Genomic DNA, 27,651 nt, shown 5'->3' with positions numbered 1-27,651 from the left:
GTTTAATATTTTCCCTCCCACTCCTCATTTTAATATGATGAGGTGATAGGAGGAAATAGTCATACATCAGACCTATAATAAGCTATGTATGCTGTAGACTGTATGGATATGAATTTAAGAAAAGCTCTCACTTGCTCATAAGTAGAAGCAATCATCTTATGGGAAATGAAGAACTGTGCAGTGACGTGGAAAAGTCAAAGCATGATTGAGATAAAGATCTAGAAATCCAAATGTGAATAAAGAAATACAGGAGTTCAAGAAGAATGGGTATGTTGTCCTAAAAACTTTTTGTCGAAGCATTACTTTTCATTATCAACTCACCACACATGGAAAATAGTGATATAATTTCATTTTAAGATTTTTTAATTGAGGCAAGACTTGCCACAGAATCTACCACATTATTTGTTCGTTTTAAATGCTGATATCCTGTCTTGTCAGGAATAAGCTCTCAAGACACTTTACTCACCAAAAAATTTAAAAATCCAGAAGTTAGAAGCAACATTAGAAAAAAAATAAACAGACCCCCTCGACACACCTATATTCCTGAAAGTAAGACTATGTTTGAGGGGTGGGGTTTATATGTGCTGACAAGTAAGGGTCTTCTTACATTCACATACAAGTTACAGTTTGCAGTAATTTATAAAAATTGTGTATAACCTTAGGGAAGAGGGCATCTTCCTGTCAATAATGATGAAAGGCCAGAAGATTAAAATAAGATAACACACCCATACTGAAAACTAAGGAACAGAGCAGATTTAAATTATTTGTAACTGTTGCCAACCGGAACTATAAAACCTATAGAGTGATAAAATTCTATCCATTCTAAAAGGGCAGTAACAACTAATAAAAGCCTCAAGAAAGAAAAACATGGTCTTCGAGTGCCTAAAACTCAGCAAGACTAGTGCCAGGTGGACTGATGAGGAGAGAGATTTGAGGTGCCATAACAAAGAAAGTCCTGTCCTTCATACTGATCCACTTCTTACAGGTGGGAGCACACATTGCAGAACCTCACTGCAGATGATAGCTCATGTACAGGCCTATATGGAGGAAGACAATCCTGTTTAGGATGGCACTATAAGCTATTTATAGTACTACCCTTCTAAGCCCATTAACTTCAATGGACTTAGAAAGCTGTAACTCTGCTTAGGGTTGTACTATGAGCAAGTCACTTATTTTTTATCCTAGTGAAATCTCACTTGCACTAATAGGGTCTTATCCTGCCTCTTAACATTGTCAAGTAACTCAAGTGGATTACAGTGTTCTCCTGTACTCTACTGCATAGACTCACATATTTTCCCTATATTCAAAGCCATAAGAATAAAGGTAGCTGTTCATTTTCCAACTCGGTTCTCCTTGACTACTCAGGAATTATGCTTGATTAGTCTACAACTGCTGACAGTAGTTGTCACATTTTGTTACCTGTCTTGAATTATCACTCCTGTTACATATGACAACCAACTTTAGCAGTCATCGGCACTGATTCAATGGAAGGAGCCTCCAGGCTGTTCTAGTGTCAATCCAAAAATGGTCATGGATACAAATAAATGGTTGAAAAATAAGTCCTCAAAGACAAAGATGTTGCCAGTTGGCAGCGATGTCTCCTGGAAGCTTCATCTAAGATTAATGTTACCTTTGATTGTCCTCTCTCCCCCCTCCTACACTTTTCTTTCGTCAGCCATTGCCTAGAAGGTTGTTTAAAGATATAGGTTGTCTGAACTTCTGTTTTATCACCTCGGATAACAATTGCTATGCCAAAGAAAACATTGACAAACATCTTAAGTAGATAATCAGTTCACAATTTTGCCCCTTTATTCTGTTTTAGGTGCTTCGTGCTGTTGTAATGCTTCAATTACATTCGTACTTATTTATTCACATATGGCACAAGAGACTCACTGGTAGTTCTCCTTTAATGAAGAGGTGTATCAAAGATGCTATGTTGCTTGCTACTTGAGATCAGCTAGAACAGCAAAATTGAAAACCATGAGAATTACGTCTTTTCCCCACCAAGCAGCAGCAGCAGTGCTAAATATAAGCAAGTTTGTTCATTCCAGCCTTCTACCCATTATGTAGTAAAATGCTCCACTTATGTACTCTTCTCAAGGCATTCACATAAAGCAATAGGTCTTTCTTCTCATAGCTCCATGGAACCAGCAGGAAGCTGGAACTAGACATGGGCACAAACAGGAAAAAAACAAATGTGGTGTTCGTTGTTCATTGCCATCCACAAACAACGAACATTGACGAACATGACCTGTTCACGAACATGTTCGTTGTTCGTGGGGGCCAGCAGGCTCTCCGCCAGCCATCAAGATCCCTACCACACCACTCCCAGAAACCCTACCTGAGCAGGCAGCAGGAAAGGTACCAGTAATAAATAACAGCTTGGCCCAGAGCCTGGCAGCAGCCCTGGAACTTGAAGAGGTAGATCCTACCACACCACACACAAAGAAAATTCAAGCTTCAATGCACTCTCCCTGTCTCTCTCTCTCAAAATGCCAACAGCAACTGTCTCTCCCTCACTGTCTGAAAAACCAGAGCTGGGAGCCCCCCTCCCCCCTGCTCTTTGCTTCCTTGTAACAAATTTGGAGCTCCACACTTGAAAGGAAGACCTGCCTATCAAGCTAAATTGGGCTTAGATTAGGGTTTCCAGGGCAACAGCAGGAGTTCAGACAGCGTTCAGGCAGTCCCTGCCTCCAGTTGCCAAGGGAATTGATTGCAGGTGCCAGATTGTCTGGCTTAACGAACAGCCATGAACAGCAACTGCAATGACCACCTGTTCATTTAGAATGGAGCCTCAGGAACAGCTTGTTCATGAACAGCTGATTGGGCTGTTCGTGGCTTTTTTTAGTTTGTATTGCTGTTTTTGCCCATCTCGAGTTGGAACTGGTCACAGAAGGGAAGGCCAAAGGAGGAAAGATGTTTCCTCCTGACTTTTCTTTGGTCACTACACCCACTGCTTTTCATGGGTACAGAAAAACTAGCAGCTGGGTAAAAATGAGCAAAGGAATATGAAGGTGGGTTTTTTTTACCTGAGCTGCTTTCTGGCTTGGGCATCTGCTCTCCTCATAGCACACACTCAAACCATAGAACTACTCTACTGAGGAGAGGAACGTTCCCTTTGTCCCATGAACTGTATATGTACGTTGAAGTCAGTGGCATTAGAGCATAACTCTGTTTGGGATTGCACTGCTTATATCTTAACTGTGTTGTACTTCCTGCCCCTGGTGTACTTCTCCCTTGCCTCCTGCACAAATTCTCTCTGCAATTCCACCCTCTGAACCAACCTTAGCCATGGTTAACAGTAGCCAAGCTTTTAAGTTTAATTGGGCTTTGAAAGCATGGTTAGAAACTGGTTTCAGGCATTGGTTAAAGGAAAACTACTTAGCATTATAATAGTGTAGATGTAACTCTTTTCCATTGTTGGGGTTATCAGGGGATGTATGGGAGATTTATGCATATGAAAGGAAGAGCTGGAATGAAGTCAGGAAGTACTGATGGACCATTCCTAACCCAATCTTTTAACCCAAAATTGGGGTTATATATGTACCCACTATGAGAGATTTGAGAACCGCATGTTTCCACCTGTATTTAGCCCAGAAGTTGGCTCCTTATCTTGTCTCAATTGATCTACACACATGGATCCAGCCACTGTAACCTCATGGCTGGACTACTATAATACACTCTGTACAAATCTAGCCTTAAAGTCAAATAAGAAATTACAAGGTTCTGATCCAGTAGCACCTTATAGACCTACTAGATTTCTAGGGTATGAGCTTTCAGGAGTCAGAGCTCCCTTCATCTGACTATGGTCTTTAAGGTGCTACTGGACCCGAATCTTGTTCTTCTATAGAAGACCAACACAGCTACTCATCTGAAACTATCTTTAGAAAATTCCAGTTAGTACAGAACACCTCATCTTGGTTACTATCTGCAACTAGGTGGAGCATGCATATCATACCCATTCTGCAGTCATTCCATTGGTTACCCATCAGTTACTGCATTCAATACAAGATATTGGTTTTCCCCCACAAAGCCCTTAATGGCCTTTGCCCCACATACCAGCAGGACCAACTCTTCTGCAGTGCTATCACAGTTTCTTTCATCCGAGCAAAAACTTCTGAGAGTGCCACCCAACAAACTGGTAGACACTGTCCGTATATGTGCATTCTTTGTTGTTTCTCTCACCTTGTATAACAGTCTGCCTGAGGAGGTCAGAAATTCTCCCATGGTTTGATCATCCCACAGAATGTGCATGACAGAAATTTTTCATGAGAGCATTTTTAGAAAGGGTTCAGAACTGCAGAATAATAGACCAGTCCTGGAGGGCACTTCCATAAGGGAACAAGATTGTAGTCTATAGCAATGTTTATTGTAAGTGTCATCTTGAGCTGAGAATTTCTTTTTTCAAAGAAAATAGTCAAAAGGAGAAGAAACTGACCTGCTCTAACCGTTTTTATTATTGAAGACTCTGACTGCTTCAAATCTTAAAAAGTCCTGGAAGAAATGTGCTTCCTCTGTTCATAGATGCATATACACCAACCTTTTAAAGCTGCAAAACAATTTATAGTATCTTGGAACTGGAGGTTATTAATTGGGTTTGGAAGCATACCAGTTTCCACCACAACCACGAACATCATGGAAAGGAAGAGATAAAAACAATCTTGTATTCAACTCATTCATCATATCTTGAACATCAGCTGCCAGTGTAATTGTACTACAGTGCTAGACAGCTGAGGTTCAGGATGAAGTGAACAGGAAATAAGTCCTCTAGCTTTAGGATTTAGCAGTGTTGCACTATTTTGCTGTGGAGGAGATTTCCTAAGTATTTACCCCCCCCCCATACATACATACATACACCAGCTTTCCTGTGATTCATCATTGGACCCCAACTTACACTCATCTGTTTCCTGCATATGTCATACTAGCTTGATACCCATGTTTTGCTATGGTATTTAACTACTTTAAATCCAGTTATAATACTTACAGGTATGTAACATTTTTTGGTTTGTGTGTGTGTGTATGTTTTGAGTTGCTTTTGTAGTATAATATTAAATACATAGTACCAACTGTCTCTGGGGGGGATAAGGTGTGGAATGTTATGCGCCTCAATCAGCTCACATATGCAAATGATTTTGAAAGGCCAGCTCAATCAGGGAAGAGTGGCCAAGCTGTCAGTGGGTGGGGGTGCAAGCAGGCAGCAGCCACACAGGGAAGCTGTATCCCTTTGGGAAAACACATTTTACCCTTTTTACCCCCTTAGGGGATGAATTTCTTAAAAATCTTTTCTTAGTGGGTGTTTACATCATGAAAGGAATGTTCTCCCCAAATTTCATGTTTCTAGGTCCAGGGGTTTGAGCTGGGCATTGATGAGTCAGTCAGGACACTTGTCTTTATGCATACAGAAGTAGTGTTTTTTACTTCTTCTGTTCTGCAAGGTGAGCCTTTCTGAAAATCTAACTAATACTAATTTAAGTTTTGATCATATCAATTATTACATCGATCAATTAATCCCCAAAGGGTTTTTTTTTGCCTTTCTTTTTACTTGTTATATATATCACTGAACCAAACTCAGGCGGCTAGTGCTTACAGTGTAAGGCAGTGAAACATTTATAGCACCATCCCATACAGATTGACACCATTGAAGTCAATGGACTCTGCTTAGGATGACACTATTATTGCAGTAACTTCATATTATGTCTCCCCTTTAATTAAATATAACTGGGAGGTGAAGGGAGGAGACACTGGTCAATAGTTTGGCCGACTACATCATCAGTGAAAAACAAAATATTAAAGATGCCTTTTCTAAAAAGTTATAGCTTTTCTTTATTAAATTGTAATTATCTTATGCTTCCTTCAATATGTCAGAAAGGAATTTATAGTGAAGTCTGGTGATTTAATAGTTTAAACTCAATTAATTGGTTAAAAGGCAGGTGATTAATCAACTAAACCTTCTTCAATCCATTGGCAACCTTAATTAAGATTGTCATTAAAGTGTTGTAATCAGAGTGGGTCAAGCCAGGTTTTTAACAGCAAAAATTAAGCTAAGTGGTAGATGAGTTTATTTCACCTGCCAGTGTATAAGTCATCTTGGCAGATAATTAACAACATAACTGAACAAATTATTACTGATACCCATCCAATTATCCTGCTTGCCTGTAGTTTGATTGAAGTAGCCTTTGTAATAGAGATAGCCGTCTGCTCTTAACTCAGTTAGGAATGGAACAGCTGCTCTTCTGTTTGTGCTGTGAGTCCTGTGGTGGGAGGGTCAGGCGCCCCAAAGGTAGTTGAGAGCGTCCTCTGAATGTCATGCAACTCAGCAAACATTTCAGCAACACTTCAGGTCAAGTACAGATTCTTGTGCTATCAAGAAGATGTTAATGACTGAGTTAAAAATATTTGCTTCATGCCTGGCAGTATTCTCATGTGCATAAGCAGGGCAAATTAGAGTTTATTGAGAACATACTTGCCTCAGAAGAAAAAAAAATTAGTATACAAATGTCAAAAAACATCACAAAGCTAAATTCTCTGGGATTTCCACAGATGACATGGGAAATATGTAGTTTTGGAATACAGGGCGAAACTATCATGCTCCTCAAAAGGATATCTCATTTTTTAGTATACCTTCAGCTGGTTCCTATGAAATTTGGTGACAGAAGGATCACAATTTCAGTGTATGTGCCCAAGTACTATACACCTGTATAATACCAGGGCAGTTTTCCCACTTACATGACAATTGGGAGAGAGCTGGGTCTTTGGCATGCTATGGGCCTTTTTGATTTTCTTTTGACTTTAGTGAGAAGAACCAGCAGGGACCTGCAAGAAACTTGAAAGGGAGGGAAAATCCCACTTCCTCCTGCTATTCCCTGCTTCCACCTCCTGTTTATTTCTGCTCCCCTGCTGCCGTTTTCTACTTCCTTCCCATTTCCCCTTTCATTTTTGCCACCTCTCTTCTCCTTTGCATGCATCTGGTATAGCCCCAGGGAATATGTGTGCGAGCGCTTTCATATGAGAGGGCAAAACCTCAGACTTCTGCTTCCCTTGGCTAAATATTCTCCAGAACTGCCACCATCAAATTCATTTTCAGGCTTCCCTTTCACTAGCAGTTTGGCAATGGTGAGTCTCTGAGCATGTACAGATGATCAAGCATGAACGAACAGCTAGGCATGAGGGGAAGAATCTTGATACAGACTTCTTAGACAAAGAGAGTCCTTTATTTAAGAAAGGTCTTTATTGTACAAAACGAAATCTGGGGTCAGATACAGCACAGTATCTAATCCCAGATTGGAGGGCAAAATTGAACATGTTAGTTTGATATGCAGTCTTTTGTTATAATCAGTTACCCATTGGAACTTTGTTAAAAGGAAGGAGTTAATTGATAAGTGAGTCACAGATGCTGCGTTTTTAATCTGTCAGAACCAATGAAATATATGCTGCATATAAAAATGAAGTGATGAGCTGAAATGAAGGTGTTAATGAAATTAAATGTCAGTGAAGTTTAAACTGGCAGAGGGATTAATGTATGTATTTTAATAACTGTAAGGAATAAAGGTTGTAAAGGTTTTCATGTCAGAAATTAAAAGAAACAGAAATAGCAGAACTTTCCATCTGTGTTGAAGAGATCACTTGACATTTTAAAGAATGTTTGGGACTGCATCTCATCAGTATAGCTCCCGTGCAGCATCTCAACATGTTCACCTTTTTATGAGTACTATCTTACCATGGAAATCAATCCCCATTCTTTGGATTTTTCCTACACCACTGCCAAGCATGGCCAAATATGGCTGATGCTAGCTTCTGTTAGCATAGAGATAACCTATAGAGTGGGATTAATGTATATGGTAAACCATTTTGTACAAATTGACATGTAGCATGGAGGCACCTCTGCATGGTACTACACTAAAAGAAGCAAACTTTAGATCCATTGTTACTCAGACTTGGGCTTTCCAGATATGACTTGGTACTAAGTACTGAAAGCAACCAAACTTGAGCTCCACTGAGTAAAATTTTTATTTACTATGTGTTCTGAGGCACAGATAACCCAACAGAAGTAGAGAATGCATGCAAATTTCACTCAAAATCAACTACCTTTTCCCCATTGTAACATACAAACTCATTTCTTTCAGGAAACTGACTTTTCACTGTTTTCAACTACAGCCATTTACACTCGGCTGTTAATACCTCTGGGAAATTGTGCGAAACTCGTGGCAGGATGGGGTCTTCATAGCGCGGTTTCCCACTTAATGGAGCAATAACGTCAGAAATCATGTCATTAAACAGGAAATCATGCTATGAAGACGCCGTTGTGCCGTGAGTTTTGCGTGGTTTTCCGGAGGTTTTACCAGTGTGAAAACAGCCAATGTAGCAACTTCTTTGATTATTAAGCCCAAAAGTAATGTTATGCTGAGATTGTTGTGTGCTGTTCATGTTGAAACTTTGTGCTCTTGCACCCCAAGGTTATTGGGGAGGAAGTCCTTTCAAATCTAAGGTATCTATTCTGTGAGCTATGGTGAATCCACTATCCATTGTACTGGTACAATTGCATATACAGCTTGTGCTGAGGTCCTTTTCATAGCTACACCTACAAAATCAAGTTTCATTTTACGGGTGTTTTACCTTAAATGAAGATTATTGCAAGTTTTGGGGACATCTGTTTCAACCCATTCCCTAATATCTCATACCAGAGTGGTCCAAACTTCCTAAACCTAGAAGAAGCCTACAAGAAACTATATATGTCAAAATTAGTATCCCGCATATGTTGCAATGGTTTTCTAATCATCTCTTTTCATCAACTTCTTTGTACTGTGTCCTACAAAATAAATGCTACAGATGATCCTCAGCATCTCCACAGCAGCTTTACCTCTGCCATCTCTTTATTCTCCACTTAAATTAGGAAATTTCATTGTCCATTGTATGTTTAATAAACCATTCTTATGAAATTTCACACTGATGCTAAACCAGTGCTCAGTGTGAATTGGTCTCTGCTATACCAATACACTGTCATAACTTCTAGTATGACAACATGAGCTGGGTCAGTAAAATAGCACTGACCCAAGAAGTATCACCATGATCATAGACAGAAAGAAGGCACTGATTCTACACAAAGCTATTAAGTGGCTAAGAAAATAATAGAGGAGGAGAGATGGAGAAAAGACAGCAATAGGAATACCTAATGTTAAAGGACACCTGATGAATGTAAGTCAACCTCCAACAAGCCAGCTGCGTCAGATGAACCCCACCCATTTGAAGAAGCTTTATATAACGGCAATTACAAATTAAAAGCAACATAACAGGACAGATCTTATGGTAGTAGCATCAGCAACAAGCTATTCCATACATTATCAAACCTATATACACCTTTAGGAACATGGTCTTAATTTTGTTTCTTTCCATTTATATGCCCATGGTTGAAAGCCTCCAATGTAACAAACATTTTACTTTTTTTTATTTTAGGTAATACTGCCAAGGTGATCATTGATGTACAGGATGAAAATGACCATGCTCCTGTCTTCACCAAAAAACTCTACATAGGAGGCGTGTCTGAAGATAATAGAATGTTTGCTTCCGTGATGATAGTGAAGGTGGGAATTATTCACTAGATTACATTTTGAGGTCTCAGAAAGTACTGTGATCAAATTATTACACCTCTTCTCTGTAACATTTTATTTGTATAAATAATCTAATCTCTCTGGATGCAGAAGGGCCTGCTATGTATGCATACACATTTGGTCTCTCCAGGAGTGGCAGATTTCTTTGCAAAGAAACAGTTGATAGAGGCTGAAAAATGAGTTATTGCTGAGTCCTTTATAATTCATCCCAGCTGTCAATAGGAACAGGTATTTTAAAGCAAATACTTTGTGGGTCAGTCCTAATATAGCCATTGTACATGCACATTAATAAGGAGCCAGGACCCTGTCATGGGACTAGGGTTGCCAGTTCCCCTGGCAACTAGCACGGGGCAGGGGGACCATGGGGGCAGGAGTGGGACTTACCTGCTGTTGGGGTGGTCACTAGTGATGCATTGACATCACCGGCATTGCACTGACATCGGCTGCAATGACCTGACATCACCTCACTGGAACCAATCTGGTATTTGGGCAAAAACTCTTACTCCCCCCCCCCCAAATATTCCCCAGAAATAAAATGATGTGACTTTGGGGTGCACAGGTGGTGACATCAGCATGTCACCCACAACATCATTACATCACTAGCAAGCACTCCAACAGTTAGTAAGTCCGCCCATGTTTCATCCTATTAATTCCTTGCCAGCTAGGTGAGTGGTTGTGGGATGGGGGTTGGGGTAGGGGATTCTCTGCCTCCATTGGGGTGCTAGAAACCTTTCATGGTGCTATGATATTATAACAGCATCAATTATTCACACTCATAGAATCATTGAGTTGGAAGGGTTTTTATAGACCATCAAGTCTAGTCCCCTGCCCAATGCACGAACAGCCTAAAGTATCCCCAACAAGTATTCATCCAGCAGCTCCTTGAAGACTGCCAGTGAGGAGAATCCCATCACATCCCAAGGCAGCCAATTCCACTGCTGGATTACTCTTAACATGAAGAAGTTTTTTCCTAATCTCCAGCCGGTACCTTCCCTCCTGTAGTTTAAACCCATTGTTTCAAGTGTTACCTTTTGTTGCCAGCAGGAACAGTTCCCTTCCCTCCTCTGACAGCCTTTTAAATACTTAAAGACAGCAATCATATCTCCCCTCAAGCTCCTCTTCTCCAAACTGAACATTCCCAGGTCCCTCAGTCTTTCCTCGCAGGGCTTGGTCTCCAGGCCCCTGATCATCCTGGTTGCTCTCCTCTGTACCCATTCCAATTTGTTAACATCCTTTGTAAAGTGAAGCCTCCAAAACTACACACAATACTCCACAAGGCCTGACCAACACAGTAGATAGTGGGATAATGACATCTTGTGATTTGGTTGTTATGCTTTTGTTAATACATCCCAAGATTGCATTCACGTTTTTTGCTGCTGCATCACACTGCTCATATTTAGCTCCCCATCTGCTCCATATCCCAAGATGTTGTTCACACACACTGCTGCCCAGAAGTGTATCCCTCATCCAGTATGCATGCCTTGCATTTTTATTACCCAGGTGGAGAACATGGCACTTATCCATGTTAAATTGCATCTTTTTTCAAATCTGCCCACTTTTCCAGTATGCTTTTGTTGAATTCTATCCCTAGCATCAAGGGTGCTTGCTACTCCTCCCAGTCTGGTGCCATCTGCCAATTTTATGAGCAATCCCTTCACACCCTCATCCAGATCATTTATAAAAATAATGAAAAGCATTGGACCTAGGATTGAACCCTGAGGCACTCCACTGGACACCTCTCTCCAATCAGATATGACAGTATTGACCACCACTCCTTGGAGGCCATTATCTAGCCAGTTCCCTATCCATCTAGAGTCCAGTCCACAGCCCACCACTTTACCCATCAGAACGTCATGAGGAACCTTGTCAAAAGAGTGATTGAAATCCAGATAAACTACATCGATATCATTCTCATGATGCAGTAAGCCTGTCACTCGATCATAGAAGAAGATGAGGTTGGTCTGGCAGGACCTGTTGGGGACATATCCATGCTGTCTTCTCCGGATCACCATGTTTGTTTGTTTGTTTGTTTGTTTGTTTGTTTGTTTGTTTGTTTGTTTGTTTGTTTGTTTGGTTGGTTGGTTGGTTGGTTGGTTGGTTGGTTGGTTGGTTGGTTGGTTGGTTGGTTGGTTGGTTTAGACCCCGCCCTCCCCACAAATGGGCTCAGGGCGGCTCACAACATTTATAAAATACGAGTTAATCATAAAACTATAAAATCAATAATAATATTAAAAAATCATTAAAATACTCCAGGCACAGGCTACTTAAATAAACAGTTGGGAGTCTGTATATGGGCATATATATGGGCGTAGCACACGGCCAAGGGCAGTCCCAGAAAAAGTGGTGGTCTTAGGTGGAAGAAGGGAGACACTCACTAGCCCTCAGCCAAAGGCCCGGCGGAACATCTCTGTTTTACAGGCCCTGCAGAACTGTAACAGGTCTGTATCTCCAGCAGGAGAACGTTCCACCAGGCTGGAGCAAGGGCAGAAAAAGCCCTGCCTGTCTGTTGTCTGTCAGATGCATACAGTTTGTTGCCTTTAATATCTGTTCCAGTATCTTCCCTGGAACAGAGGTCAGGCTAACTGACCTGTACTTCCCAGGATTGTCCTTTTCCCCTTTCTTGAAGATTGGGATGACATTGGTTCTTTTCCAGTGTTCTAGCACAACACCAGTTCTCCAGGAGGCCTGGATGATGATGTACAAAGAGTCTGCAAGTTCTTTCAAAAATTCTTTAAGCACTCTCAGATGCACCCCATCTGGCCAAGGGGATTGTACACATTCATTGCAGCAAGGTGCTTCTCAACAACTTCTTCATTGATCCTTTCTGCCTTCTCTCTGTTCTCTCTCAGAATTTCTCTATTTTCACCCAGCAATTGGGGTATCACCCTGTTCGCTTTCCTTTTGCTTTTCATGTATCTAAAGAACATCTCTTTTTTGGTGGTGAGCTCCTCTGGCCAGCCTCAGCTCATTCTGAGCTTTGGCTTCTCTGACAGCTGCCATACAGTGCCTAGTTACCTGTAGATACTCTTCTTTGGATGCATTTCCTTCCCTCCATTTCTTGAACATCTCCTTTTTCCTTCTTAGCTCATCACAGAGCTCTCTGTTCATTCACACTGGCATCTTCCCTTCTTGTCTTACCACTCTTACTCTTAGGAGCTATTATACCAGGCTTTTGGGCCTAGGGTTCCTCACAGAAAGTAGATTCCAGGGAGAAAGGAGGGGGAGAAAGATGCAGGGGGGAGGCTTGATCTCCAGGCCAAGAGCCCCAGACCAAGGGACCTTTGGCATTTGCCCTTAGACTTGCACCAAAAGTTTGTGCCTTTGGCTCATTCCTCCTGCCAGACAAAAGCCAAGGGTCACAAATCACTCCCAAGCAGACAGGCCCGCCTCAGTTAGTTACACTACACACAGGTAGAGATGAGAAAACCTCTCCCTTGCACGCTAAGCAGTCACCACTCACTCTCAGGCCAAAAGCACCAGCTCCCTCTTAAACCCTGTTTTCTCTCTCTCTCTCTCTCTCTCACACACACACTCACAGACACACAGAGCAAGTCTCAGTCAATTATTGCCATGGCAGCTTAGGAGAAGCAAGAAAAAACACTCACCTCTCCAGCTGCTACATTGGGTTTTGTCCTCCTACAGTGCCATGTCAAAGCACTTCTTTCCTGCTTTTTGGCAGGTAGGGAGGATGGGTAGAGAGAGGTGAGACAAATCTGGAACAGAGAGGATGCAATGAAAGGGCCCTTGGCTGTGTCATGATGTAGGCATTTGAGTGTATTGAACTCAGGGAAGTTGGAGAACGTTATCATGCAGTGCCGTGCAGGTAAATGGTGAAAGTTTCCCTGGAAGAAGAGGCAAAGTGAGTTGCATTGCTGCATCTGCAACAGTACAGCTAAACAGTTAGTAGGTTGCTAAAATTAATTAAACAATACAGTATGCCAAACTATCCCGTTAGTAGCATTTAAGAACTCTTTTTATCTTAAAATTAACCTTGTAACATTTTTCCAGAGCAGTACCTGTATGTTGCTAAGGAAAAGCATTTTACTCAAAACGATTGTACAAATTAATATATTAAAAGGAAGTTTATTCAAATAAAAATGATTTTTTTAAAGTTTCAACAAAACCTCACTATCTAATGCTGCACAGAATCCAGTGCACTTGGGTCTGTACTTCTGTGTTGCCTTCTTCATTTTGCACAGTTAAAAACTGACCTTATAATTTATATCTTTTACTGTACTTTCAGTAGTAGCATAAAGAAGAATGTCTAGTGGGAGAGAAGAACTACAAATATATCAATGAAGGACAGAGAAGTCCAGTGTGTGCAGTGAAGTGGGTGTATGTGTGTTTTGGCTTTAGTAAAGAAATACGGGTCCTTTATTTAAGGAATTTCACTTTGGATAGGAAAGAGGAGAGAAAGCATCCTAATCTATCTGTCTAAAACTAGGATGGAGAGAGATGCAGGATAGTAGATCCTGACCTCATGGTAGGAAGATGGAAGAGATGGAAGAGAAGAGTTTTAGCAGGAAGGAGGAAGGAAGAACCCCTAAGAATAGCAATCTACACTTCAAAGAGATAGCACCAGGATGGCAGAAAGGAAGGATGCACAAGTCCTTGACCTCTCTGTCTTTCTGATTCTCTTACAGTCCCTTCTGAAACCTGAGACTGAGAGAAAGCATAGCCTTTCACTTCCAACAATCAAGAGAGCACAGCCAGGATATGGCTAAGAAATAGTCATAGTATTAAAAGGCAGGTCATGTTATTAGGAATATACAGGTATTACTGCTGTAGCACAGTGATTAAGTGGTTCAGCTGCGAATCAGCCCTCCACTGGTTCGAATCCCACTACTGTGATGAGCTCTGCAGGTGGCCTTGGGTAAGCCTCTCAGCCCCAGCTCCTCAGCTCCCCCACGTTAATAACGCTGACTTGTTCACAACCCTGGGTAAGGCACTAATTCTTCTAGAAGAGAGGTATATAAGTGCAATTATTATTATGTGGCTAAAAGAAATATAAACGTCCATAGTAGTAGCTTTGTTATGCCATTGCAGAAAGGAATAAACAGGAGTCTAATGGCTAGCAAGATTTTATTCCAGCATAAACTTTTGTGGGCTAGAGACCACTTCTTATTCAGAATAGCTGGTCCTAACTTTTAAAGAGGTTATTGGTGCCTTATAAAGAATTTTTTAACCTTTTCTTTCTAATTGTAAAAAATCATCTTACAAAAATGGGATCAACAAATACTTTGGGTAGAGGAGGAGCAGAAATCCCTGTGGAACTTCCCCTCGTCCACGGCCTCTCTCCCGTGGTCTGCCGTGACTTGTTGGCACCTCTTTGCTCCCCCTCCTGGGAGGAGGGGTCTCTCTCAACCTCAGAAGTGGGGGATGGGGGGTTGCTTCACTGAGCTCCTGCTCCTCTCCCCCGGCTTAGCGTGCCTCTTATCCTACCAGGCCACGTAAGTTTTCTTCCTCCCTGGCTTCATTGAGAGCCTCCCTTTTATATCCCTCTTCCCCTTTTCTCCTCTTCTGCTCCCAATCTCCATTCGCCCTTCCTTCACCCTCCTCCTCCTTGCAGCACCTTCTCCCTATCCGTGTGTTTTCCCTGCCCCGCCCTGTCAGCCATTTGCCCTTGGGCTTGGTGCCCCCACCCCTCATCCCCACCATGTCCCGCCTCCACCTCCAAAAACCACCCTCCTCCAGCATCCTCCCAGCCCTCCCGGCGGTTGCCATCTTGGAGGCCGTTCCCCCCAGCCGCCGCTGGCTCAGCTGATGGCTTCACTCTGGGGCTGGGCTGGGCCCGGCCCACTACAGCCACTGCAGAACCCAGAGGGGTCATTGACCTCCACCGTGGTGAGTCATGTGCCGGCCGCCGGCCCACCACTCCTTGCCGCCAAACAGCTGATTGGCAGTGGGATGGGCTGGTGGCAGTCTCCGGCGGTGGCCCCGGGCTCTTGGTTGGCCTGCTCCCTGGAACTGCAGGTAAGGGGTTCGCTGCCCTCTCCAGGTGCGGGCTGGGGTTCTTTGGGGCTGCTGCGGGGGGGGGGGGAGAGGGGGGCAGGCAAGCCCCTCAAAGTCTGGTGTGGGCACTGACGCCGGGCAATTCCATTCCCCCACGTCCCTAATTTTTTTCCTTTGCCACTTTTACTACTCCACCCATTCCTATGTCTACTTTCTCCCCCACCCACTGCCCATTATCACTTCCTCCACCTCTTCCTACTGCCACTTTCTCTACCCCTATCCCCTTGCCACTTTCTCCTCTGTTGCCATTCTCTCCCCCACAAGCCTCCTGTCACTACTTTCCTCTCTTCTTGTCATGATTTTTTCCAGTTACACAGTGCCAGTCATTATTTGCAAGATCCCCACTGGCATTTTTTTAAAAAAGTTCTCCAGTGTGAGAAGTGTCAGTTCCTAGCAGGTAGATCCCTCGGTCCCTTTCCAGTGAACACACATTGGTTCCAATAGAAAAGGCTTTATTCAAGATTTTACATTTCAGGTCTGAACTCCATAATGGAGCTTGGTAGAAGTGACAATTCAAAACAAAAGGTTAATATTATATTTGAGTTTTCCCGCGTTCCAGCAACGGTTAGGTTTTGGCGTGCAGGGTTACACTGGTTCTGTGAGAACCCATTATAGTTATGGCTAAACAGTGAGTACACAATACTAGATTCCCAGCATCTGGGCAAAGTAACAAATGCAGGCGCCTGGAGTCACCAAGGTCATCTCTAGCTCAGAGATGCATAGTTCAGTGAGATAACAAGGGGGCCCATCTTGTCTGGAGGAATAGCAGTTATAATATGGAAAGAACATGGCTAAGGGGAGAATACAGCAGGTTAGTATTAGACATTCATTGTGGCCTCAGGGATACAACAATCAGGGCAGGGCTGTACACAGTCATGACAGGTGGGGAATCTGGAAGTTTTCAAGAGTTTGTAAAAATCCCCCCCACCCTCCCACCCCCATTTGTCCCTGGCTTTGTTGTGCAGATTTTTGACCTGCATTTTGTAACCAAGTTAAGAACTAAATATATAGATAGATACTATAGAAATGCAGTAAATAATAAAAATGTCAGTTGACTTTTGTTCAACTCAGAAGCACCCATGATATATACAAAGCAACCCAAAATGGATTCATATTGGATAGATCACATTGCCCAACTATGAACTGGAACTTGATGGATTTAGTCAGCATTTTTTTTAAAAACCCAGAAACTACAACCCCAAACCCTTTATTGGTCCTATATGTCAGATTCTGCTGAAAATCATCCAATTCCTGGATAATTATAGGTAAAAGTAAGCAAATATACATTATATATATATATTCTGGAGCTCATATTTTCAGCAGGTTGGTTGACAAATGTTGAGGATTTATTCTTCAGACTTTGAGAAAAGTTTATCTGTGCCTTTTATTAAAAAATAAATAGGCAAAAAGAAAGGACAGATCAGCTAAAGTTACAAAATAAATAAAACCATTCAATAAATGATATGGTTGCATTTTCAAGTTTGCAATCATCTCTGTTTATTTCTTCTTTGGGGCCAGGTGACAGTGAAAGGCAGCATATGACCCAAGAGTGACTATGAACAGAACACCTTATAATGTTTCTATGGCCAGACTATGGTTAAATTTTATATAAAGTAGTTTAAGATATAATGTTCTAAGAAATTAAAAATATCTTTTGCTTGGAGAAAAAACCCTTTTGTTAATTTAACTTCTGTACTGTAATACAAGTTGCTAAATTCTACAGTTGTCCTAATAAAGGACTGAGTATAATATCAGTGTAACCTCTTTCAGCTAACGTAGATTTGGCTCTGAAGGTTAAAATTTGCATTCGTATCTGTATCAGAGAAAGGAAGCACTGCATACTTATACTTAGTTTTGAAGATGCTAGCATTTCAGTGTAAAAGAAAGTCATGCCATTGTAATGTGATGGCGAAAAATCATTAAATGTGCCCACTTCAAAATAGAATGTAAGGAAAGTGGCACTTGATCTTTTATAGTAAGAAAAAAAGGAGCTCTAACACTGTGCTGAAGTATGGATGTTTTTTCTTATTGCTATTCCTATGAGTTTCTCTGCAGTAAAACAGCAGGTCATTGACAATGATAAATCTGCGTTTAAAACCTGAAAATAACCAATTGTGAAAGACTCTACCACAACATTCCCACAAGTGAGATTTTTAACCCTTCCAAATCTCATGAATTCTTCACTCTAAGTTGAGCTTTTAACTCTCAAAGGGATTTTTTCCATATTGGAAGCATTGATAAATGAAATTAATTCTTGAATTATAGTAGGCAATTGTCTTTAACTGTTGTAAGTTAGATAAAAAGAGGACTGCAAACAGTCCTGTCATGAGCTAGAAGCCTCCCCCACTGCCCCTCATTCAAGGCAGCTTTGTCGAGCTCAGTTGCTTGGGCATCTTCCTCTTTGTCAGGCAAGGATCATGGTGCCTAGAGGGCAGGGTCTGGCTTCCACCCCCAGCATGCCACCAGCCCTGAACATGAAGGCCAGTATTTGTGGGCAAGCGCTGGCCATGTGCAAGGGGAATGGGGGAAGTGGCTGTAGATGAATGAGCGGGGGCAGTAGGCTCCCCAGCTCCTTCTTACCTGTCAGTGCATCCTCGCCCCTTTGAGATGAGTCTCTGGAGACAGGATACCTATTAGGGTTGTGGAATGGGAGAAATCAATAGTCAGACATTCTAGATTTAGCTCTCCCCTCATGTGTGAGTGCAACATGCTCACCCAATTTTGCAGAGGCCCACTCTGTGCTCTCCCCGCCACGATGGTGCCTCTTCCTCTAGGTCCTCCTGGTAGAGAGCTCTTGGGCCGAGCCTCATGCCACGCCCCCTACTTGTGGAGTTCATGAGCACCCAGCAGGAGTTTATGTAGGGTGGTGGGCTGAGATTGGGTGCCAGGGAGGGAGCTTGGCCACTGCCGTGGGGCAAGCATATTGGCTGCAGCTTTAGTTGGCATCCTTTGAGCCTCTGGGCCATTTGGATGAGGCTGAGCATGGGGTGCAGTCGACTTTTCCTGCAACATAGCCACCTTTTGGGGGGGGGGCATAACTTGCTGCCACTGTTAGGGGCATTCCTGGTGCAGCGTAGGGAGCCGACCACCTCCCACCCCCTGGCCTGCCTACTCCCCTGTCAGTGCAGGGGTTTACTTTCCAGGTCCGCTGGTGGTAGGCTGTGGTGGACCCTCACCAGCAGGGCAGCCCGGCGGAGCTGTGCTTGGGAGCTTCGCCAATGTAAATTGAGTGTACAACAGTGTAACTGCCAGCTATGCTGATGTAGGAGTTTGTCAGCCCCCCCCCCCCTTAGGATTGCTCTGTAAAAATGTTAGTGCCGTCAGTAATTAAGAGGATGTAAATCATTATCAAGAACAGGTGGTGGCTGGTGGGAGCATTATGACCACTGCAGGGGCAATGTTAAATGGCAAGAAATTCAGTGCCAATTGGGATAACATAAAGGAATAATGTAAAGGGACCGAAAAGGAGTTTGGAGCCTGAAAAAAGTATGAAGCCTAAAAGAGCAGAAATAGCTGAACAGGGGGAAGTCAAGAATCCAGCAATGGATGGAAGTTCTGTGCAGAGGAACTACAGGGTGAAATGAACATACTTTCAGAAATAGGCATGTGTGTTTTAAAAACAAAAATCATGAGCAATGAACAAATCTTTTGTCCAGATGCTACTTTCAAAGGATTTTTTTTTAAAAAAAGAAAAAAGAAAACAAAACATACCTATTTCTGGGTACTAATCCCTTCGTGCTTGATGCATGTGTGTTTTGTACTAGAGAATGTGCAACAACAACAACAAAGTAGAAATTGACCCCATGTCAAATTGATTTCCTGGAACAATATGTAGTTGGGAACACTGCATTTGACAGCAACGTCTTACAGTTACATTATCAGTGGTCTAGCTTGTTCACAAAGGCTTTCGTTTCCCATGGAATTCCACATACAGATCTTTAGCAGCGCTCAGTTGTAGCTGGAGAAATCCATAGGAAATTTACTGCTGCAAGTTTCCATTACTTCTACCTGGCAAATGTTGAATTCTTTTGTATATGCAGAAAAATAGCTGTTCAATCTGTAGCACCACTCCTTTCTAATCAGACTACGGAATTTTACAACAGAAATTATAATCAAGTAGTTTGCAGAGCTCTACAAGCACGTGTAGAGGTTACCCTTCTCACATGCCCATTGAGTGCACACATCATCCTACAGCTCATAAAAGAGAATAGGAACTCTGAGCGCACAGAACTCAACATTTGCCCCAGTATACAGGCTCAAGTTGTTGAGTCATAGCACAAGTTGAGGGCTGCAGCCCTTTCCATACTTTCCTAGGAGTAAGACCCATTGCATTATACTTACTTCATGTATATTTCACCTTTCTCCCCAGTTGGGACACGAAGTAGCTTAGATAGGTGGGACAAAGAGAATGAATTAGAAAAATGGGTCTTCTCTTTGTCCCACCTACCTACAGTTACCAGCCTCCATGACTTCACCTTTCCCTCTTTCCTTTCTTCAGTTAGCCTTTCCCTGGGAAAACCATGCAGTACTGGCTGTCAGGCTGGGCTGGGCCCAGTTGTATAATAGCTGCTGCCAGCTGGGCCCAACCCAGTTGTGCAGTGCCAGCGGGGCTCAGTTCCATGACACCAGCCGGGTTAGGCCCAGTTGTGCAGTATGGATGGCTTCTGATGAGCTCAGTTTCTCAAGGTATATAAATATTTTTGAAATATATTTTGGCATATTTAATTTTTTTTAAAAAAGTCATAAGATTAAACTCATAAGCTAGCTGGGTACTAATGGGCCACTTTTATTTGACAACAACATAAACTCTTAACATGGCAAGGGCCTAACTAGCGGTACAGGTCAGGCCCTGGGGGTCACCCCTGGACATCCACCCTGACCTGTCTGGGCAAGCCCTGCTGCCCTGGGTTCAAGCCAGCCAACCAAGCAAAGTGCCCCCCCCCCTTAAAGCTCTACCACCTGGCTGTGAAGCTGGAGGAGGATTGACTTGTCCAGGAGTTCCCCACCAGGTAGTCTGTCCTCGCAAGCAGCCTGCTGCTTCTGACGAACCTGAATTCTCCACCAGTGGGGATATGCAAAGGGTGCTCACCAGCCTGCTGACTTTCCCCAAACTCTATCCTGCCACCTATTCACAGCAGGGCTGGATCTACATATTTTTGGAGGAGGGGCAAAAGTAAAAAATGGCGCCCCCTTATATTTTTTCTTTATATATACGTATATGGTCAATGTTTTTAATATAAATGTGTAATAAACAACTCTTTTAAACAACAGAATAAATTTCATTGACTTATATTAATTGTTAATAATAACACTTTTACATTATCTTATCCATCATTAGCTAAGCATTCCTCCTAGAATTCCTTTTGTTGTAGGGAGCTAAGGGAGTTCATAGGCAGACATGCATGTTGGATATTAGGAAGACAGACTTCCTCATCAGAGGCATGATGAGAGTCATTCCATGGCAAAAAAATCTTGGAAGAGAGAGGAATATGTGAAGGGTGGGTGAAGGGTGCTGCATTATTGCAAGCTCAAGCTGTCAATATTCTGGTAAGACAAATGTGATAGGGAACTCACTATGATGGGGCAAACTTAAACTCCAGCGGAGGAAGCCCACTACCCAAATAAAGAAAATAGATTCAAATTCTTTATTCTAGAAAAATTACATTTATTGGCTTGCCAAGGCAAGTTTCTGATGCCCAAAAGAATCCATAGCAGATACAAAGCAGAGATACAGCACATACAAAGCAGAGATTATTCCAGTCCTTGAATAATCTATCTGGGTCCAGAGACCTTTCTGTAAAATCCATTCCACATTTTCTTTCCAAGGTTTTTTTTTGCTGCAATGTATTTCAATGGAGCCCAAGCAAGTAAATTGGCATTCCTGGTTCCCATTATTTCCAATGGGCCTTCAAGCCTCTCCCATTATTTCCAATGGGCAATCCTGTTATTCTTTTTAGTACCTCCCCTTTAAAGAGGTGGTGAGAGCACAGAATACTGAGATCAGCTGAGAATCAAAAGGGGAGAAGGGATCAGGGATCAATCCTAAACAGGTCCCACTTTCTTCAGTGGGGCTTATTCACAGGCTTATTCACTTTGAGGAAGCTCACAAAAATGCGCCCACACTGGTAGCATGTTTGGACACTGCAAAGCTGGAAGTTCTCTTCGAGAATTTGGAAGAGAAAAAGGGGGGGGGGAGTAAAACGATAAGAGATTTTGGTTAACCTCACACTTACTTTTGGAATTTTGTACAATTATTTGTATCTTTGGAATTGAGTACTATCTCTTTAAGGAATTGTGATTCTTAGTAAGAATATATTGTATTGAACACAAATGGAGATTACTAAAAATGTATGATGGAGATTACTAAAAATATTAGGATTTTAGTTTGAACTCGGTGGTAATTGTATTTATACTAGCCATGTGGCACAGAGGCAGACATTAAACGAGAGGCAAGCATGATTGTTCTTGGCACTGATTTGGTACACTCCCTCTCTGTAGCTGCCTAGGTTAGGAAAGAACAGTGAACCCAAGAAAATATTTTATCTGGAAGCTAAGATACAGTGGCAAAACCATTAGGACATCAATCTGGGTGATTTCTTTAATTACAATTTGTTTTGTATATGTGTATGTGCCATAAAATTGCAGACATTAAACATGATGAGTTATGATATAATGAGTTACTGCTTGGAATTATAGAAGTATATCCATCTTTTTCTTGACAACCTTTGTTATAATTTTGTTTCGTTAGAAACTCTAAATAGAACAGCTGTTCATTCTTTACTGGCATTCTGAGGCCAAATGTAACCTCATTTTTTTTGCACTGAATAAATAAATTAAAATCAAACATGCAGTAATCACAGCTATTAATCTATGGAATATGAAACCCGAGATTTATTTAGCATTAGCTGCTTTTAGTATTTTGCATATCAATTGTGTTTTCTTATACCTTGTGGTTTTTCCACATTCTTTAGATTCTACTTCAATCTTACAATACATTCAATCTGCTTTATAAAGAATAATTAACACCATGTTATCAGGGAGAGGGGAATTAATTAAAGAACGGAGCTTTTCAATTTGACACTTGTTGCCCTGTTCTTTCCCTACTTTCCTGATCATTAGCAACTGATTATGAAGTTCATTATTTAATTTTCTCCTCCAACGAAATCTCATGAAAACTTTAGTGCAGACCTAACATTGAAAAGGGAACCAGAGGAAAAGGGAACCAGGAGATGCAGCATTTTGGCTAGGCAACTTTGCCAGAGCTGTAGTTTCAAGAAATGATTTGTGATTTTGCAACAAAAATATTATAAAGTTATGAATTGATATGATTTGTCTATAACAGTCACTAATATATTATCCAATCTCTCTTTATTGGGTTGCCGAAGAGTACTTTATACTGATCCATGTCTCTATGTTTTTCTTGGACTCAGCAAACTGTTGCTTGAAGACTGTTGAAAAATTACCACTTTATTAACAATGGCAGCAATCAGTTGCGAACCAATGTCTTGTCCTTTGAAGAAAGTGAGCTTGAGTCAGAAAGAGTTGGAAAAATGTATTATCAATCCTTGGTGCTTTCCAGCCTTCCTGGTAGGGTCAGTCTTAGTTTGGGTCGTAATATACTAAAGGGGTTCATAAAATGAATGGTTTTTTTTTTCTTTTTCAACATTCGCACCACTAAAGCAGATGGCAAATTCAGATGTTACCAATCACAGTTTCTGGAAAAATATAATAGCTTTTAAAACAAGATCACTTTTCTTCCCCCAGGAATTGACAGTTTGATGTATATTTTCAGCTTTAAAAGCTACATCTGCTATCCTGGTCTTTTTTTATGCTTTTGACGTTAATGCCTTGTCTCACACATAGTTTTCACATTTAGATATTCTTTGTGTCTTGTTTTAACACCCAGTACATTGCCAGTTTTTTCATCAATGTCTCCAGAGCCAGCCATACCTTATATTTGCTGCCCTGATATGCTGCCTGATAGACTGGTATGAATTCCCAAGGACTTCTTCTTGTCATGAGTAATTGTATGTATTGGCAAGAAAAATGTATTTTACACATATAACAAGTGCTCAATTAATTGCTGTCACAACAACAGGAAAAACTAAAACACATATTTTGTAGGCTGTCATGTCAATTTAAAAAATGTGGGCAACATTAAGTCATTTGTTCCAGATTTTTCTTTCCAGACAGCAGATAAACCTGATGACCATCGATTAAGCTTGCCAACTCCCCCCAAGTTGAAAATGAATGGGAGTTGAGGGGCTTGGGAACCTTATCTGTGTGCATATGCCACACTCCCTGGTGATGACATCATTTCTGGTATGTCCCAGAAGCAATGGGTCTTGCCAGGAACCATGTCCAGGGTCAGAAGGGTCTCTGCCCTTGTCCTTATCTCTCCTCCTGGGGACAGACCCCATGTCAACTTCAAAAGCTCACCCTGTAGCAGCCCCAACTGCCAGAGCTCCAAGGGACAAGTCAGAGAGCCAGGCAGGAAGCAGGCAACTGACAGCAACAGGTGGCTCCGTGCCATGACAGGGCCAGGGCACCACAGTGATGAGGGAAGAGCAACCCAAAGCCAAGAGCCAGGAGGAGACCCATAACTAGCAGCAGCAACAAGCAACACCATGCTGCTTCATGTGGCAGCAGGAGTAGCCACAGCCCTGAAGGCCTCCCACAATGCCAGTGGAGGAAGGGAGGTAAGCCAGGCCATAAGGCCACCATGAAAGAGGGTGGCAGTACTGGCTGGGACAATGGGGCAGAGCTTGCTCCCTCAGCTGGCGCTTAAGCTAAGCCACTGGGCCTGGAGAGGGCCAGCAAGCCCCAGCCTGAGACTAGGGAAGGGGCAGGGGAGAAACCGCCAGAGTCTGGATAGATCCTCTTCAGGGTCCCCTGGGCATAGAGCAGCCTGGGGGGAAGGCAGAGCCACATCTAGGGAGGATCCTTTAAAGGAAGGACTTCCATGGGCAGCCAGGGAGGAAAAAGCCAGTCCTGAGTTTTGTGCTGCTGGAACAGGGCTTGAGCAATGGAGAGAGGGCACAGGGTGCTATAAACTCTCCGCCTTCCTATGTCTGAGGCTACTGGGGTGTGCCCATAGAGAAAAAGAGGAACTCTGGAGGGCGAGCCCACTGCAGGCTCCAACACCCTAGAAGTGGAGCCTGAGAGGCCAGTTGTTTAAACATTGACCCAAAACATTATGGCCGATTCTGCATGGCACACTTTAAGCCAGTGATTCTGAGGATACATGCCGCTTGGTGCTGAGATGGCTCGGGGTCCCAAGTTTGTTTTGGTGTCTGCTGATGAGTTGAGATGTGTCTGTTTAGAGCCACTTTTTGTGGGGGCTGGGGCTGATGTCATTTTTTAAAAAATAATTCACGTGTGTTGTAATGTTACAGTGTTGGAACTCATTCCCCCTCCCATCCTTGTATTTTTTGATGGGGCTGTCTCATGCCCACTGGGGAGGCAATTAATGGTGGAGTTCTGGAGGAAAACGTACTTTTTGTGCTTGTTTCACTCTCATTCGTTTTTTTAAAGCCAAGCCAGGAGAGGGTTAAAATGCTGCTGCTTCATTCTCTTCCAGCAGCTTCTCTGCTGCTTTGTTTCGCAAACTGCTGTGCAAAACACTTGGGTTTTTTTCCTCTTTTGTATTAGGAAATGCCTCAAACACACTGGGAGGGAGGGAGGGGAAAGCAGCCATTTAACCCTTTCCTGGCTTTTAAAGCCAGCAGGGAATAAGCTGCAATGTTAAGACTTGTTCCTGGCTTTGAAAAAAAATATAAGAGAGAATGTGCATACCCGGTAGGAAGAAAGTGAACAGAGAAGCAGCCTTATGATCCTTACCTCGCTTTACTGATAAAAATGGTGGAAAAGGTGTTCAAATTGTTGAGGAGGGTGGGAGTAGTTACCAGCACAAAGACCAATCAACTCCTGGGGGAAGGGCAGAGGAGCGAGGCACGAGAAGCAGAATGGGAGTTTTTGATGCTGCGTGGACATAATACATGCCAGCAGCGACTGGGCAGTGACTTTAAAAAAATCACAGAATGTTTACAGGGAAAAAATGGGGAAAAGACAGACAAAAACTGTTTCTGCTTCCCATGACTCTCTTGCTCAAGTGGAACTTTGGAGAACATGGGAAGCATAATAGATTCTGAAATGCTGTAAAGTGACCATGCGGAAAACACCTATGTTTTGTGCTGGTTTTTTAAAAATCAGCCCTGGTAAAACCAGATTTTTGCTGAGGTTTTATTTTAAAGTTTTGATCAGGCATTAGTGTGTTAGAATTAGCTTCTTGTTATATCTGTACTAAGTTTGCTTCATTGAGGCTTTATTTGAGCAACCATGGGATGTGCTCCTCATGTGCAGATGCGGCTGAGCTGATTTTTCCCTATTCCCTTCATGCAGCACAGAACTGCATAGAAAAGTGGCTCCCATGTAGCCATGTGTGAAAGCCATCAGCTACTTGAAACAGAATCACATGAAGGCATTCCCAGGTGACAAGCTGCCTGTATGAGTGAATATGCCCAGGTGTTTGGAGAAGTTTCAGTCACAGAATTGGAACTTTTTTTGGCGAAGCCATTGCACTCCAGACTAGGGTTGCCAATCTCCAGGTGGGTCCTAGAGTTCTCCCAGAATTGCAAGTGGCCTGCAGGCATGAGTTCCCATGAAGAAAATGGCAGCTTTGGAGGGTAGCCTTTATGGAATCATATCCTTGCTGAGCTCTCTCTTCTCCCCACACTCTGCTGTCCCTATGATCTGCCCCCAAATCTAGAGGAATTTCCCAACCCAGAGCTGGCAAACCTCAGTGCACTGGATCATAACTCTCTTGCATCTAGCCAGTTCCCCTGCCAGTGTGAACTCACCTTGCTCTGTAGCCCACCACTTTTAGCCTCAGTTAAGGCCTATGTGAGCATGACATTAATTATGGTTAATTCTTACCTGATTTTATTATTACCCAGGATTTGAAACTAGCAATGATTTCAGTTTTATGAAGGTCCTTGAAAATTAAACTTACCTAGCTCACATACTCTGGTTTCTCTTCAGATGCATAAATCTTTCGCCTTTTACCTAGCTCACAATAACTGTATTATCTTGAATCAAACAGTCTCATATGATCTCATGTATGTTTTGCTTGCAGTGTAAAATTTCAAGGATATTTTCATCTGCATAATGGGTGACATTCAGCATAGTGGCTGGCCAGATAGCCACTGTTGGTATATGCTAACAATTTGGGACTTGTACCCTGTCGTCATAATGCGCATGGATCATTGAAATCAGCTACATATCAAGGGTATGCGCTGCCTTTGTTCCCAGCACAGTCAGTGGCATACATTAGTTAGTAGAATTAATCATTTTGGCACATGCTTATAGCTTGCAGGGTCGAATCATAGTTCTCAGGCAAAAATACAAAGCATAAATATAATATAGAACAGCCAGTTCACATGAAGACACTTGGCTGTGAGAGTCCAGCAAGCAAAAAGGGGAAGTCCTGAAATACTGGAAACACTGCCCATCCATCCATCCACCATTCCAGCAGAATCAATAAGAAGCGCCCCTTTGTAATTTTTTTGTTGTTGTTGGGGGACGGGGTCAGCCATAGGAAAACAGTATGGGAGCATGCATGTGCAATGCATTTGCAATACAATTTAAAGTAATTTCACATGTTCAATAGGTGGAACATTTTTGAGTGTTAAAAGGGCTACCTGTAGTTTTCAGTCTGAGTAGAGGTTTCTCCCATCACTATTTGAAACCTGTGTATTGAGAAATGGGGACTGTTATATCGACACCAGCCATTGTTCAGGTGTTTGCCTACATCTGCTTGTGCTTCAGTTGATGAAAATACCACACAGCTGTTTGAACATATGGATTGGGCCTCAGTGACAAAACTATTAGTGGCATTTTGGATTCATTGATAGAAGAAGAAAAAAGTACACATACATTTCTCTCTCTGATACAGTTCCAAGCCTTTTCTAGTTCCCAAGTTGACAGCCCATTGATTATGTACTGATTGATTGCACGTTTACACAAACTATGCTAA

The 27,651-nt window shown here is 42.3% G+C and overlaps 1 protein-coding gene across 2 annotated transcripts in view; it reads left to right on the top strand.

Moving 5' to 3' along the window:
* The window catches only part of PCDH15 (protocadherin related 15), a 521,765-nt gene that overhangs the window by 427,486 nt on the left and 66,628 nt on the right, over positions 1-27,651 (top strand). For both annotated transcript variants that reach the window (XM_054983659.1, XM_054983658.1), the window contains one exon: positions 9,451-9,578. In XM_054983659.1, coding sequence (XP_054839634.1) covers positions 9,451-9,578 — 128 coding nt within the window. The remainder of the gene's footprint in view (positions 1-9,450; positions 9,579-27,651) is intronic.

The sequence above is a fragment of the Eublepharis macularius genome, chromosome 6 (genome assembly GCF_028583425.1).
Source record: "Eublepharis macularius isolate TG4126 chromosome 6, MPM_Emac_v1.0, whole genome shotgun sequence".
NCBI lineage: Eukaryota > Metazoa > Chordata > Lepidosauria > Squamata > Eublepharidae > Eublepharis > Eublepharis macularius.
This window is presented reverse-complemented; position numbering and strand designations above follow the sequence as displayed.